General features: G+C 44.3%; 2 protein-coding genes across 13 annotated transcripts in view; both read left to right on the top strand.

Annotated features, from left to right (window-relative positions):
- Nucleotides 1–3,363: 3,363 nt before the first annotated feature.
- The window catches only part of CPNE1 (copine 1), a 43,298-nt gene continuing 30,789 nt past the window's right edge, over nucleotides 3,364–15,872 (top strand). For 3 of the 8 annotated variants that reach the window (XM_054846064.1, XM_054846062.1, XM_054846058.1), the window contains exon 1: nucleotides 3,364–3,498. The gene's annotated coding sequence lies outside the window, so the exon portion shown is untranslated. Of the gene's footprint in view, nucleotides 3,499–3,614; nucleotides 3,858–6,280; nucleotides 6,364–15,872 lie in introns of those variants that run through there. The other 5 variants (XM_054846063.1, XM_054846057.1, XM_054846059.1 and 2 more) reach the window with 4 other exon arrangements.
- RBM12 (RNA binding motif protein 12) lies at nucleotides 3,367–15,474 on the top strand. Of its 5 annotated transcripts, XM_054846055.1 has the most exons (4): nucleotides 3,469–3,498; nucleotides 6,313–6,363; nucleotides 10,426–10,457; nucleotides 10,891–15,474. In XM_054846055.1, the coding sequence occupies exon 4, from the start codon at nucleotides 10,913–10,915 to the stop codon at nucleotides 13,556–13,558; it is 2,646 nt and encodes an 881-aa protein (XP_054702030.1). In that variant the 5' UTR covers nucleotides 3,469–3,498; nucleotides 6,313–6,363; nucleotides 10,426–10,457; nucleotides 10,891–10,912; the 3' UTR covers nucleotides 13,559–15,474. The 5 variants fall into 5 exon arrangements, with proteins under 5 accessions (XP_054702031.1, XP_054702028.1, XP_054702027.1 ...); XM_054846053.1 differs by lacking the exon at nucleotides 10,426–10,457 and having other exon boundaries at nucleotides 3,412–3,498; XM_054846052.1 differs by lacking the exon at nucleotides 10,426–10,457 and having other exon boundaries at nucleotides 3,445–3,498; nucleotides 6,281–6,363.

Here is a 15,872-nt window from a genome sequence, read left to right as displayed (position 1 = left end):
GTACCGATGAAGGAGTTGGATCAGAGGTTGTGTTTGCACACGCAAATTCGGGTGCTGGAGAACCAAGGAGCCTGGGATTTTTGGGGTAATGTTTCCAGACTAGTGGTGTAGCAAAGGTGTAATGCAAGGAAGAAGACATTTTTATTTCACATGTGGAATCAGCAGAATGGATGCTGGTTGCCTCAAGCTTTACTTTAAAATGTCCTGTGTAAATTTTTTGCCCCCCCCCCAGTTGTGTACCTAAGACCCTACTTCAGTTTTGGTTTAGGTGGAGGAGACAGATAAATTAGCGTGCTCTCAATAGTTTCCTAGTACCTAATAAAGGCAAACCCCATTTTTTTCCTAACACCATTTTTCTCTGCCTGCCTTCCACCACATGCATGTTACAGGGGAGCATACTGGACACTGTTACCAATGATCCCTGTCTTCTAATTTCCTGCCTACCAGCATTTTGCTTTCCAGAGACACGTTTCCCGCTGCTGTTGGTACCTAACCGCATCATGCTGCCAACTCCTCTTTGGTACCCTTGGCATGCTCCTAATACTCGTTCAGGATCTTGTTCCTTCTCATCCACTCTACAAACAAATCTGCTTCTGTTAATCTTGAGTGAACTAAATGTTCTCTCCCCCTGAAAGTTTGAGTATGGCTGAGAAGAGAGTTGGAGCACCAACCAGAGTGCTTGAGGTGCAAGGCATGTGCTGGTCTGCAGCAGCTGTCCAGTGCCTTCGTGGAGTCGGTACAGATACAGTCTAGAGGCCAGCTGAGGATTATGTAGATTGGTCCTGGGGTTTTTTTTTTGCTAGTCCATACATTAAACATTACAAGTCTCTCCACCAGATTGTATTTCAGCAACAAAAAGCAAGGTGGTGACTCAACACATTGCACAAAGGCTGAAAAGTCTTAAGTTTTCTTCTGACCTGGGATACTCCGTCACTGCCCTTTGTTATGCTACACCTCCTCCCTGCTGCAGGATGGTGGGTTGTGGTGGGTTGACCCTGGCTGGAGGCCAGGTGCCCACCAGAGCCACTCTCTCACTCCCCTCATTCACTAAACAGGGGAGAAAAGGCATAACGAAATGCTTGTAGGTTGAGATAAGGACAGGGAGAGATCACTCACTAATTGTCGTCACGAGCAAAACAGACCGAACTGAGAGAGGGAATTCATCTAATTTATTACTAGGCAAAACAGAGTAGAGGAATGAGAAAATAAAATCAACTCTTAAAACACCTCCCCCCACCCCTCCCATCTTCCCGGGCTCAACTTCACTCCCGGCTTCAACCTTCCCCCCCTCAACGGCACAGGGGGACTGGGAATGGGGGTTACGGTCAGTTCATCTCACGGTGTTTCTGCTGCTTCTTGCTCCTCAGGGGGAGGACTCCTCTCATCGTTCCCCTGCTCCAGCATGGAGTCCCTCTCACGGGGTGCAGACCTTCAGGAGCAAACTGCTCCAGCATGGGATCCCCCACGGGGTCACAAGTCCTGCCAGCAAACCTGCTCTGGCGTGGGCTCCTCTCTTCATGGGTCCACCGGTCCAGCCAGGAACTTGCTCCAGCGTGGGCTTCCCACGGGCTGCAGCCTCCTTCAGGTGCCTCCACCTGCTCCGGCGTGGGGTCCTCCACGGGCTGCAGGTGGAATCTCTACACCCCCTCATCCTTCCTCCATGGGCTGCAGGGGGACAGCCTGCTTCACCATGGCCTTCACCACGGGCTGCAGGGGGATCTCTGCTCCGGCGCCTGGAGCACCTCTTGCCCCTCCATCTGCACTGACCTGGGTATCTGCAGAGTTTCTTACATCTTCTCACTCCTCTCTCCGGCTGCAAAAGCGCTCTCTCTAAGTGTTTTTCTTCTTCTTAAATATGTTATCACAGAGGCACTGATTGGCTTGGTCTTGGCCAGCGGCGGGTCCGTCTTGGAGCCGGCTGGCATTGGCTCTGTCAGACACAGGGGAAGCTTCTAGCAGCTTCTCACAGAAGCCGCCACCCCTGTAGCCCCCCCGCTACCAAAACCTTGCTACGCAAACCCAACATATGGGTATAGGTCCGGAAGTGCTGCAGAGCGAGGCCCTGAGCTGCTGCCTTGGGCGAGCTGCTGCCTTGGGCAAGCAGCTCTCTGGGTGTTGTGTGCGGAGCCTGGCTGTAGGTGCCTCTGGTGATGCCAGTTGGCTGTGCTGAGGGTGCGTGCTGACGGCTGACCCTGCCTGCTGTTGAGCTGTAGAAAGACGAATCACTGGATACTACCAGGAGTGATGTGTAAGCAGATGGCACACTTGGCAAGACAAAAAGGAGGTGTTGGCTTGACAGAACTGTTAAGTTTTCAGGGCAGCCATTATCATAAATACCAAGTAGCGTACAAAATCTGTAAAGCTAGGGATAGTAGGGAAAAGATAAACAAGCATGGCCTGTTTATTGGAAAGGGATGAGGGTGGTAAAGGAGGAGAATTTGGGAGCAGAAATAAGGGGTACACTGGGAAACAAATCACGGAGCGGGGGTTATTGTTGTGCCAAGCAGCCCCTGGCCTGATCCCATTGCACACCCATCACACATTTTGGCCCTGTTTTCTGTTAAGTGGTGGAAAACAATTAACTGAATTGTTGAACTCCCAAATTTGCTGGAAAAGTGTTTGCAACATGAGGCAATGATTTATTTTCATTCATTTCTTGCAGCAAACTACGCAGGGGTTTTTTTTCATTGAAAATGGATGCTGCTGCAGTACCCGTGTCCACTGAAGCGCAGTGACAGAGCACCTCCCAAGAGGTGTCTAGCTGTTCTTCAGCTCAGGACACTGTCTAGTTATTTGTATTGCATGTATCTTTAGTCAAGCAAAGGACAAATACAGCATGGGGCAGTTATACTCAAAAGGGCATCGACCCAGGGTAATCTGACTTTCATTTTAATTCTGCAACCTGGTCCTAAGTGAAGAAGTCAGAAACAACCATTCTCCTCAGGGTTCTTTTGTTCAATGCCTCCTTTCGACTCCCCATTTCCTCAGCAATAACCCTCAGCTACACCATCATTAATTTCCAGAAAATGTGTCGCTATCACCGTATTACTATTGTACCAGAGGCAACTGTACGAGTCCTATACCGTGGGTCCGACGTTTCTCTTTTCGGTCTTCCAGCTGTGGCGTTGCCCTACGAAGGGGATGTGCTGACAGGGGAGGAGGCAAAGCACGACTCGCCACCACAAACCCGGCCGCTTCCCGCCCCTGAGCTGAGGCGCGACCCCCTCCCACCTCCCGCAGCGCATGCGCCGTCTGCCGCTGCGCACAGCCCCGCCCCGGGAGGAGCGGGCGGCAAAAGGCCCTGCGCGCGCCGGAGAGCCCCCCGCCCTCCTCGTGCCGCCCGGCCCAGGCCCCGCCCCTCCCTGGCGGCGGGTGGCGGCGCCGCAGCGAGGCGGCCATTTTGTGGCGCTGCGCGTTCGGTGGCGCTGGGCTCGGCGTGGAGCGGGGCCCGGGGCGGTTCGGCTCCGTTCTAACCCTTTTTCCCGTACAGATCCCTCGGTAAGAGCGCGGCGGCGCCCGGGCGGGCCGGGCCGGGCCGGGCCGGGCCGTCTGCCCTGTCCCGCGCTGCGGGCTCGCGGCGCGGCGTGGCGAGGAGGGGAAGCGAGGGGAGGGAGGCCGGGCGCGGCTGGCACGCGTCCCCGCGCACAAAGGGCCGGGCCGGGCGGCGCCTCCCGCGCTGCGGGCCCGGGGCACCGAGCGGGGCCGCTTCCGCCTCGCCGCGGCCTGGCGCCCTGAGGCGGGGGGGCCCGGGCGGCGGGTCGGCCCTCGCCCGCTCGCTCCCTCCCTCCCTCCCTCTCTCTCGCCGCGCCTCCGCCCGCGCCCGGCGGCCCGCGGAGCTGCGCGGCCGGCGCGGGCAGGTGAGTATGTGCGGGCCGAGCGCAGGCGCCGAGGGCCCGGCCGGCGGGGGCGGCCGAGTGACCTTGCGGCGGGGCCGGGAGCGGAGCCCGAGCCGGGGCCGGGCCGGCGGTGGCTCCGGCGTCGTGGTCCGGGGCTGGGCGGGCTGCGGGTCGCGGCGCCTGGCGGGCCCGGAGCGGCGGTGGGGCCGCGGGAGCTGCGCGCCCGGCGGCGCGGTCCCGTTGTCGGCGCCTCGGCCCTCTGGCGCGGGAGGAAGCGGCGCGGGGCCGGTGCCCGCGGGGCTCGTCCCGGGGGGGTTCGCCCGGGCTCCTCGCCTGGCCCCGGAGGACGAAGCGAGGCGAACGCCCCGCATTTCGCGGGGAAGAAGGTCCCCAGCGCCTGCGGTGCTGCCACTGCGCCTCGGGGTTACCCGGCAAACACCAGGGAAGTTGCCGAGCAGTAACGTAATGATCTGCTTCACTAAAAAAATCAGCTCTGTAAAACAAACAAAAAAACCTCCTAGTGCTGAAGTGGGTCCCAGAAGTACACCAGGCGTTTGTGTGAGCTTTCTTTTGGAAAAAACCCCACCAAAACCAACCTTCTTGGTTCTGTTTTTTCTCACTCTTAAACTTATTCATTCTTCTTTAGTGATTTTCTTACCCACCTGGATCTGCTGGGGTTAGGCAGAAAAATCGGCATGTTGTTTCCTCTGAGGACTCCTCTTGAGGTTGTTTCATCGGCTGGTTTGTGTCCAGTGGATGGTGGTTCTGTATAGCTGACAGGGTGTTGTGGAGTCTCCCCATGAAGCCCCAGAGGTGTGTCGGTGTTGTGTGGGAGCACTTGTGCCCTAGTCGGTGTTTGCCCAGTTAATAATGCTCTTGTGCATTGGGTTGATTGGAAAGGATGTCTTTACCTATGAGAGTGATGGATGGTTTTTTTAAAGTGGAAAGAATTGAGACTTGCAAGCAATAGTAGATGGTGTTTGGCGGAAAGGTTAAACATAGTAGAGTGGAGGTTTTGCACCTTTTCTGAAGAATGCTGCTTGGTTTTCTTTATGTTGTTACACATTATAGCATGTTGTCTCAGTCCACTACAAATGTTCAGCTTGTTTTCGATGCTGTGAAGAGAAACATATGCAACGCTGTGGTTGCCGTACTGGAAACGCATCAAATGATTTGGGTTTTTCTTCCAAATGGAAAGTTCCTTGTGCATGAAAGATTTATCTGCTTTATGAAGCAGGTGTGGTTTTGCATGAAACTATTTTTCAGGTGATTACATTCTTTTCTGCATTGTAAACTATTTGACACCACTAGATATGAAAGTATATAGTTGAATCCTTCTAACGCAGGATTACTTGTTTCTCTTAAAGGTCTAATAATAATAATAAAAAGTCTTTTTGTCCTGAATGCATTTGCCATTTTAATGTAAGTCTGAAGAGTGTAGTTGTATCTTTCTCACTCGTAAGCGTGCTCTTAATGTCCTGGAAGATCTGTGAATATCTGTTGTTTAATTCCCTCTGTTAGGGAGTTTGTGGATGGTTTGGCAGTACTTCTTTCTCTAAGTTCACTTTGTTAATGATGCTCATAACTGAAAACGGCTTATTTGGGTTGTGTGAGGAGGAGGAGGCAGTTATTTGTTCTTGGCGTGATTTGTTCCTGGATAGTTTTCCAGAGAATCACAATTCTAGTATGAGATGGTCTACTAAGCAATGAAGGGTTTTCCATAAAATACTTACGTTACCATTTAAAATGTTTGGCTCTTGTGTTGAGTTGTAATTCCAGGAAGACAATTTTTATACAGGGATGGAAAAAAAAAAATGGGCATTTGATTAGGATTTGGATAATGAAATGACAGATTGCAATTGAAAATACCGTATCTCGGTGGGGAGTTCTTACTGCGTGCTCTGCAGAGGTGACTGCCTGAAGGTGGCCCTGATATGTCACTTCATTTCATCAGTTTGTGTGGCTCCTGAAGAACTCTTCACGTGCAGCTCTAGGGAGGTTTTCTGAGGTGCGGCTTACGTTGCTTTGTTCAAGTAAGAAGATGTGCAGTTGGAGGAAGGAATATAATTATTGATGGAGCAAGGGTTTATTAAAATTCAGGGTTTTCAAGTGTTTAGCTCTTTGCCTTTGAAAGAGTGATTTGTTCACCTATTGGTGATGGAGAAAACTTGAAAGATTCTTTGAATGTTTTCTGGTTCTTTTTACATTCTTTGTGGAAGGCATATTCATGTCTTGAAACCATATGAAAACTGTGCAGTGCAATTACCGACAAGTCATACAGGGATAAGGTATTAGAAAATGCAGTCTTATTTATGGTGGTTGTATGTCACAGTGCCTTGTGGTGGTCGCAGGTTTGAACTTTCTGTATATACAGTTCTTTGTGGACTGTTATTGCTGTTGTGTTGCCTGCATTGATTTTTGCCTCCATTTATTCTTTATTGCAGTCTAAAAGTTGGTTTTAATTGGTTGCCCACAGGATTGGCTTGGCTTCTGCTACTTGTTAAGAAAAATACATCTGTCTTTGCAGGTAAGAGCCTTTGAATTGAAGACTTCTTTATATGCATATTGAATATATCTTAAGAAATATTTGAAGTTTTTGGAATCTGTGAATTGGTATCAAAACACTTGGGTCAAATAATCTATAGCTAGTGTCTTTACTTTGACTCCCACTGGTGATGGTGGTTCTGGCAACGTTGTTCTTGTAAATAGAATTTTCTGCCAAACTAATGTTTCATTGTTTTATCAGCATGCGGTAGTCTGGAACACTCTCCCAGTTATTTTGCACTGTTGGAAAATGTAGCTACTTTGCTGCAGGCCGCAGGTCTGCATGTTTCTAACTATTGGAGTTTAGAAGTGTACAGTAATTGGTTCTAATTAGGTTTTGCAGCATTTAAAGTGATCAGATAGGTTCAAATTAGGTCAGAGATGAAAATCTTAATCTAGCATGTTGATTTTAGCCTTAAAAAAAAAAAAGTGAAACTGTATCTATAGTTTTAGCTTTTGCTAGACAGTCTCAGTTTGGATACTTAAAACTCCTCCTACATTACCAGTGTTATTCCAATTCTTACTCTTTGTCCATGAATTGCCAAATATGTTGTGTGTGTGTGTACCGTGTGTGTATTGTACTTTAATACTCCCCAGGGACTATGTTTAATCTTCTAAACTCTTCTTAATTTGAAAAATGCATACATCTTAAAAGACTAGTCTGGTGTCTTTATCAATTTATGCATATGACCCAAATTCTGCTTATTTTACTGACTGGCACATAGATGGAAGAAGTAATATAATCACCTGTACACCTTTTTCCAGTGTAACATCAATGTTTTTAAAGACGTTGCTGTTAAGACACATAATCATGCTGTTAAGACTCACCAAATGAGTTGAATCAGTTTGTTGACAGCCCTTTAATCTCTGTTTTGATCTCAGCTTGCTTGTCCATAGTACAGCTTCTAGGATTTTGTGTGTCTGGTCTCCAAAAATATGCCAAACATGCAAAATGACAACAAACCCCACTTTTGCCTTAAAGTACCTTTTTGTGAGGGGGGAAAAGCAGGCAGCCTTCAACACCTCTAACAGCTCAACAAAAAGTCTTCAATACACACTTAACAGGCGTGTAGCCCGTTCTGTATCTGAGTTAATGTTGCCTCTGCATGTATGTTGATCTTTACAAGTGAACAGTGAAGTAGTTGAGCAGGCTTTGCTTTTTCATTAGTTGGAAAATTTGAGTGAGTGGGTTATTGTCTCCTAAGTGCATTTTGGAAAAAATTTGACTTGTGAGTGCTTAGAAATGTGAAATTTGGCCCTTTTGGTCCTTGTGATTTTTCTTTAAATCTCAGAAGCGAAACTAATACTTTGTTAAAGCACTAAAATCCTGAAAAATTTGAAGCAGTTTTTTGAGTTGACAAAATTTTTTTTTTAGCCAAAAATATTTGATGAAGTCCTTGAAATTCTTTTTATTTGCACCGTGCTACTGTTAGCTCTTGATTAACAGCAAGCACTTGCTTAGTATCATGCATGGATTTAACTGTGCTGAAGTCATTGCAGCTAGTTTTTCTAGCAACTACATGCATAAACAGCTGTTCGGTGGGGTTTTCTTTGTTGATAGTGATTTAGTGGACCTAAATAGAATACTTGGTAACAAAACTTCAAGATACCTCTTACCATTTATAATGAAGTTTTGAATTTAGTGTAAGGTCGAAACGCTTGCATTATCCCAGAAGTTATGCAAATGTTAAAATACTTGAACTCTTGAGAATTCTTTTGTGACCTTATCTGTTAATTTGTCTTCTGGGCTAGATTCATGGAATTGTTAGTAAATGCAGTTATATGATGTTCTAAACCAGCAGATATGAGCAGAAAAACCTTCCCAGGTTGCCTTTGTTCAGCTAATGACCATACCAGATTGTAATCCCTCTTGTATTAGGAAACAACTAAAAGTGATATCCCATTTAAGACAAGACACTTCAAATGTCTGACTCCTGATGCATAAAAATTTCTGAAACTCATTTCTTTGTATAGCAGGTCATAGAGAAAATGTAAACCTCCTAGCAAGATTTGCTATTAGTATTTTAGTTTTCAAAGCATAGGTGCAAAAGCAGGGATGCTTTCATACCACTGGCTTGCCTCAGGATCATCTAATTCAAAAGCAATCGTGTAGCATAATGTTGCAATGTTTGGTTTTACAGTCCTCTTTGCCTATTTTAAGGAAGCCATACTAGAATTTTAATTTTAACTTTGCTTTCCGAGATTGCAATCAGTGTTAGGCAAATTTTAAAATAAAACTACTGAATCATTGAAAAGTACTGCTGTTTTAAAACAGTGCAAAAAGTCTCATATGCTTTCTTAGATGTGTACATAGCGCAGATAGTTCTCACTTTGACCTGTTTCTTTTTACATGGGCCACTTATTTTGCTGTTGGAAAATGACTGGGCAATGAACTGTATTCTCAAGGTAAATTTAAGTGTTGCTGTAAGAGATAAATGCAATGTGTTGCTTTCGTTACCTTGACACAGAGATGGGAAAGTTACTTTAAAAAAAAAAAAAATCACTGAGTCTTAGTATGTATTCCCCTTTCTGTTGCTGCCATCCCTTAGGGGAGCACGGATTTTCTTAGCGGTGTGTACAGCTGGAGTTTTTTAGACCTTCTCACATTTGTCTTGCAAGTTCCAGTCTCTCTCTCAAGACGGTGTGGTAAGGAATTGGATGTTGGTTCGCAGCAGCTAGAGCAGCAGGGCTGGATTTGTGCCAGCGGGCTTGTCTGCTGGTTCCTCGAAGGAGAAAGGTCTTCCACACTGCTGGTGTCAGCTGGATGTGGGCCAGTGCCCTTTAATACCCCAGTATGTTTCTTGAGTTCCCTAGTGCATGGAAGGGGTTAGATCTGGTTTATTGGGCAACAAAACAAAATACTTAAGTACCCATTTAAGTAATCTGAAGTTCCATCATGCAAACAAAAGAATTGCTGTTTTGGTTTTTTTTCCCCTGCAGAAGAATTGTTATTCTTGTTTTCATTAAGTGCTGAATTCAGCCTTACCTGACCAGTTTAAATTGTTGGATAGTGGCTTTACCTAGTAGTTAAGGATGTATTCAAGGCGTGTCTACTCAAAAGCGATTAGAAGACCTGGACAGGCAAATGCAGCTGACTTAAAGATTCGACTATGCTGGGATACAGTACTTACCTGAATGTGAAATGTTGGCAGATAGTTACTGATGGTAGTTGGTAGTGGCTTTCACATAGGCCAAAAGTCTTTGGTGGTGCACTGCCTCCTGGTGTTGCATTGTATCATCTGGTTCATCCTTGATTTCTGACACTTAGTTAACACCGTTTGTATTTGACTAATGGCAGCCTTAGGGGTCTTCCATACAGATACTGAATTGGCTTGTACTTAGGAAGTCAAGAAGTTGCGGAGATGAAGCGGCTGAGGTGAAACAAGGTGCTACTGCTGACTGTTCAGGATGAGAGGCTGGCTTCTGAGCTGGTGAATTGTGCTGGTATTAATGTGATGCTTTCAGTCTTTACTGAAGGTTTGTCAAGTATAAGTGAGAATTACCTAGTTTCCTGTTTATCTTGAACTTCTGATGTGACCTCAGGCTCTTCTGTAGAATATGTACAAGGTAACTGTCAAGATCTACCTGTTCAAAATTGATTTTAAGCTTCCACTAACCTCAGGTGCAGAGGTAAAAGTCATTTACTTGTGCCTGAGATGGAAGGTGTAATATTACACAGAACATCTGCAACTATTAAAAAAACCTATACCTTGTTTTTGAAAGTTGTCAAGGTTGAATATCTAGCTAGGATATGCACAGATATTAATCTAGTTTAGGTGTGGTCTGTACAGTCACAAAATATCTGGGGCTAGTTTGTAACGGTTAGCTAGCTTCATGGTCACCTAGACCTCTCGCCTTTGCTAGGAGAAAAATAGAAGATCAGTATAATCTAGGTGGTCCCTGTCAGGATGCCGTGCAAGTCTCACTGTCGCTAGTTGTTCATAATGGATTTTGTTTGTAACCAATGCACTGTTATGTTCCTAATCGCCTTCACCCGGAAGGAGATAAAATCCTTCCCCAAATGAGAACTGTTTATTTCCCATAGGTGTGCAGAATTTATCTCAGTCACTTTGCCAGGTACAGTGGATACCCATATCAGTGTATGGTAAATTAATTTTGTTTGCTTGGCTAAAATACTCATTTTTGCTTATGTTCCATTGAATATTCAACTACAGATACAGTAGTTCTGATTTTTGCTGTTCCTTAGTTTGTGGGGTTTTGCTGGTTTTTTCTTTTTTTCCTCTTTTTTCTGATACTTGTGGGTCTTGGTTTAACAGTTATTTTGGAATTTCTAGTGCAAAATTTATACTAAATCTGTTGGTAAATGTTTAATACTTCAGTCTGTATGAAGTAACCAAACGTGAATAAGGAACTTGGAATATAAACATGCTTAATTTTTGCAAGATGTTGTTAGGTGTATGTAAACAAATATAGTAGATGGTGTCTGTAGGTAATTGCATGGTGTCATAAACAGTAGTCTGACATAGCCGTTGCCTTTTCTCATCTGCAGGTGTGTGTTGTTTCAGCGCAGCATGGCTGTGGTCATCCGCTTGCAAGGTCTCCCGATTGTGGCGGGGACCATGGACATTCGCCACTTCTTCTCTGGATTGACCATTCCTGATGGGGGCGTGCATATTGTAGGGGGTGAACTGGGTGAGGCTTTCATCGTTTTTGCCACTGATGAAGATGCAAGGCTTGGTATGATGCGCACAGGTGGTACGATTAAAGGGTCGAAAGTAACACTATTGCTGAGCAGTAAAACTGAAATGCAGAACATGATAGAACTCAGTCGTAGGCGTTTCGAAACTGCCAATCTAGATATGCCACCAGCAAATGCTAGCAGGTCGGGACCACCACCTAGTTCTGGAATGAGTGGAAGGGTTAACTTACCTACTACTGTACCTAACTTTAATAATCCTTCTCCTAGCGTAGTAACTGCTGCTACTACTGTGCATGAAAGCAATAAAAACATATCCACATTTTCTACTGCCAGTATGGGGACTGCACCTCCAAATCTCGGGAGTACCTTTGGTAGCCCAACATTTAGCTCAACTATACCTAGCACAGCATCCCCAATGAACACAGTACCTCCTCCACCAATCCCTCCTATCCCAGCTATGCCATCTTTGCCACCAATGCCTTCGATTCCCCCGATACCTGTTCCGCCTCCCGTACCCACACTGCCTCCTGTTCCTCCAGTTCCTCCGATACCCCCTGTGCCCCCTGTACCTCCAATGACACCTATGCCTCCCATATCAGGAATGCCTCCTATGAATCCTCCACCCGTAGCACCTTTACCCACTGGAATGAATGGGTCTGGAGCAGCAGTGAATATGAACAGCGGCTTGAATCCATTGTTTATTGGTCCCATGAATCCTGTAAATCCTATCCAGATGAATTCTCAAAGTAGTGTCAAGCCAATTCCAATCAATCCAGACGATTTGTATGTCAGCGTTCATGGAATGCCCTTTTCTGCAACAGAATCTGATGTGAAAGACTTTTTCCTTGGGCTCCGTGTGGATGCGGTCCATATGCTGAAGGATCATGTAGGTCGAAATAATGGAAATGGACTAGTTAAGTTTTTTTCTCCTCAAGATACATTTGAAGCACTGAAGCGAAACAGAATGCTGATGATTCAGCGCTATGTTGAAGTTAGTCCTGCAACAGAGAGACAGTGGGTGGCTGCTGGAGGCCACATCACTTTCAAGCAAACCATGGGTCCCTCTGGGCAGTCACACCCTCCGCCCCAGGCTCATTCTAGGTCCAAATCTCCTGGTGGGCAGAAAAGGTCACGGTCGAGATCTCCCCATGAGCAGGGTTTCTGTGTTTATTTGAAAGGTCTTCCCTTTGAATCAGAGAACAAACATGTGATAGATTTTTTTAAAAAGCTGGATATAGTTGAAGACAGCATTTATATAGCTTATGGACCTAATGGGAAGGCAATTGGAGAGGGTTTTGTCGAGTTCAGGAATGAAGCTGATTATAAAGCAGCTTTATGTCATCATAAGCAGTACATAGGGAATCGCTTTATTCAAGTTCATCCAATTACTAAGAAGGCAATGTTAGAAAAGATAGATCTGATTCGTAAAAGATTGCAGACCTTCAACTACGACCAGAGAGAAATCCTCATGAATGCTGAGGGAGAACCAGGCTCGCCGAAATTGTGTGCGCATATATCTAATATTCCATACAATATAACGAAAATGGAAATCCTTCAGTTTCTAGAGGGACTCGCGGTAGAAGAAAACTCTATACAAATTCTTGTTGATAATAATGGGCAAGGTTTAGGACAAGCACTGGTTCAGTTTAAAGCTGAAGATGATGCTCGTAAGGCAGAGCGTTTGCACCGTAAAAAACTGAATGGAAGAGATGTTGTTTTGCGTTTGATAACTCTAGAAGAAATGAGAGATATTGAGAGAAACCCACCATCTCAAGGGAAAAAGATACTGAAGATACCGATACAAGGAAATGTGACTGTGCCAGGAGCACAGGGTGCTGGCGGGGATGAGCATGCCTTCTTGGGGGGGAATTCTAAAGATGCAAACAATGGTCCTCCATTTAATTTCCCTGGTAACTTCAGTGGGTCTGGCACGTTTGGTCCCCCTCTGCCACCACCTGGAATAGGTGGCTTTCCTGAGTCTAGACCAGGAATACCTACAGTTGCAGCTAGCGGTTTACCTGGTGCAAGTATTGAGGTCCCAGGTTTTGCAGGTGGTCCTGGTAATCTGAGTGGACCGGCGGGTTTTGCAGGGGGTCCTCAGAATTTTGGTAACGGTCCTGGCAATTTAAGTGGACCCCCCGCCTTTGGTACTGGTCCTCCAGGAATTGCTAGTGGTCATTTAAGTGGACATTTAAGTGGACCTCCGGGGTTTGGACCTGGACCAGCAAATATACATATTAGTGGACCCCCAGGTTTTGGAACAGGGTCTGGGAAGCCGGGACCGACTGTCATTAAAGTGCAAAATATGCCCTTTACTGTTTCGGTAGATGAAATTTTGGATTTCTTTTATGGTTACCAAGTGATCCCTGGTTCAGTGTGCTTAAAATACAATGAAAAAGGCATGCCCACTGGAGAAGCAATGGTTGCATTTGAGTCTCGTGATGAAGCTATGGCAGCTGTTGTTGATTTAAATGACAGGCCTATAGGCTCCAGAAAAGTAAAACTTGTTTTAGGGTAGCTGTTAATATGAAGTAGTTGTAGAATAGATATTCATAGTGCTGTGATAAATGCATCCGGATTGGTTTTTATAGTATTTCCAGGATAGAACCTGTGGATTGTTTAAATTGTAAAACAGATTGGTTTTGATAAGACAGAGCACTGGGTTAGCCGTTACATGAGAAACACTGCAAGGATAGATGCGCAGTGGATTTTCCCGTGCAAATATGTGGAGAAGCTAGACAGATTCCTATTCATCATAGAAGTTTGGTAAACTGTACTGGACACAGTGCTTAGCAAGGAATCTAGGTTGGTTTTACATAGTTTCGGATAAGGGAAATAGATGAAGTCAGTGAAGCTCTTCAGTGGGTGCTCTTGCAAGCCATTGTAAAATAGATAGCTCTTTCTAGGTTTGGTTAAAAGCTGGCTGAATTTGCTTTGTTTACAGGTCAAAGCTTTGTTTAAAGTCCTGATTTTACTCTGCAACTGAACGAATTCTCAGTGTACACAGATTAATTGTTTTGTGTATGTATCTTTATTTTTCCAAGATTCTCACTGTATGAACAGTTGAATTATGCCCATTGCTGATGTGTCTACCAAACTAATTCCTATAAGTATGAGCAGAATCGTTCTGTAAAATTCAAGCTGTTCTTTGTGGAATAACCTTTAGTTATTTATATATTGCGATTATAACTGTGCAGAATAAGACTTTTGCCACAAGTATAGCTAACCTCAAACATTATCATATGAGTTTTATAGTACACTTATAAAACATTTGCAGTAGAAGTAACAACTTGAAAATGCTCATTATTGTTTAAGTAGCTTGATTTGTTAGGATTACATGAATCAGTTGGGATAGGATCTTTGACACTAGTTGGATATTGATGTTGTATTTCTCATGTGTCTCTTGAGCTCCTTACATAGTCTCTGCTAAGAGAACCAAAGTGGTGATTATTAGTAGAAGATTGGAGTCCAGTTAAAGTTTTAAATTAGTTTATATATGAAAGAAACTTTTATCTTCAGCAACTCTGTCGTGAATTACTGCTATGGGTGAATTCAGAGATAAAATTTATTTTTCTCCAAAACTTGAAAATACTGAGTTTGCTATATATTTTTGCAATAAAGTTGTGCTGTCGTATTCAAAGTCTGTAAAGAGTTGCCATTTTCTTTGCTGTGCAGTAAAACCTTCCATGGAAAAACAGTGAATTGGAAAGGAAATAATCACACAAGTGAAAAATAGAATTTTTTTTTTTGATTCATCCTTGCTTGGCTTACGATAAATTTTAAGACTTGAGCATTGCCTGAAAAATCCTGCTATTCCCTGCAAATCATTGTACTTAAACATAGTAAATGTTAAACTGTTTTGTTTTTTGGACAAAGAAAACCAGTGCCTTTTGGTGTTGCATATCATGGAACACTGAAGTGTGTGGTCAGGCAAAATTGAGAGGTGCAAGTGGCAACAGTTTTATTCACGTGGTGTGTAGGAGAAATTTGAAAACCTGTGCGGCGCTGCATCCTGAGAGGATTTCACAGGACAGGAATATGTGGAAGGATTGTATAAAGGTGTACTTCAATAAAGAGGCGGTCGCATTACACAGATGCTTCTGTAATTCATTAGCATAATTTTGTTTTGACAGATTACTAGGTGGTCCCAACTTTGGAAAAGTCATGTGATTTGTATATACTGTTTAAAATTAAGCCTCCTGTTAATAAAACTGTCTGTCTCTGAAGCTTCATGTTATGCGTTTCAACAGTCTTTGGGAGTAATGTTTCAACAGCAGATCTTTCTTTTTTTTTTTTTTTTTTCTTTGAAAGTCTGAAAGTACTCTTGCTGATGTCAGAAAGATGTGTGATTAGGAGTCAAGCCTTTCAGTTTATTTTTAAAATTTTGCTCTTTGTTTTTTAAACAACTTTTATTAAAGTTTCATACTATATTGGAGTTATTTGGGTGCTTGTTTTTTCATGTTTCACATTAGAATAAAATTACTGAAAAGGAAAACTTGGTTTCATTGTTCACAGAATTGGTTTAAGATATTAGTATGTGCTGATTTGTGGAAACTGGTGATAACTGTTTTTTCAAGTTCAAATGAATCACAACAGTGCTTGCCTTGTTGTGAAATGTAATTAAAATACAGGTGTCTGGAATTAGATACACAGTTCTGTGTTACTGTCTTTTGATTTCACATCTTGATCCTCTTGGTAACAGATAGAGGGTTATTAGTGTTTGTGTTAGACATGGCATATGCTGCAAAACATGCTTGTGTGCCTGTTCCTTTGGACTTTCTAAAAGTGCAGGTTTGTTTTGGAAATCTTTCTGATTCTTGATTCTTCTGTAT

Source organism: Grus americana, chromosome 17 (genome assembly GCF_028858705.1).
Source record: "Grus americana isolate bGruAme1 chromosome 17, bGruAme1.mat, whole genome shotgun sequence".
Classification (NCBI taxonomy): domain Eukaryota; kingdom Metazoa; phylum Chordata; class Aves; order Gruiformes; family Gruidae; genus Grus; species Grus americana.
Note: the sequence above shows the minus strand (reverse complement) of the source record. Positions and strands in the feature narration are given on the sequence as shown.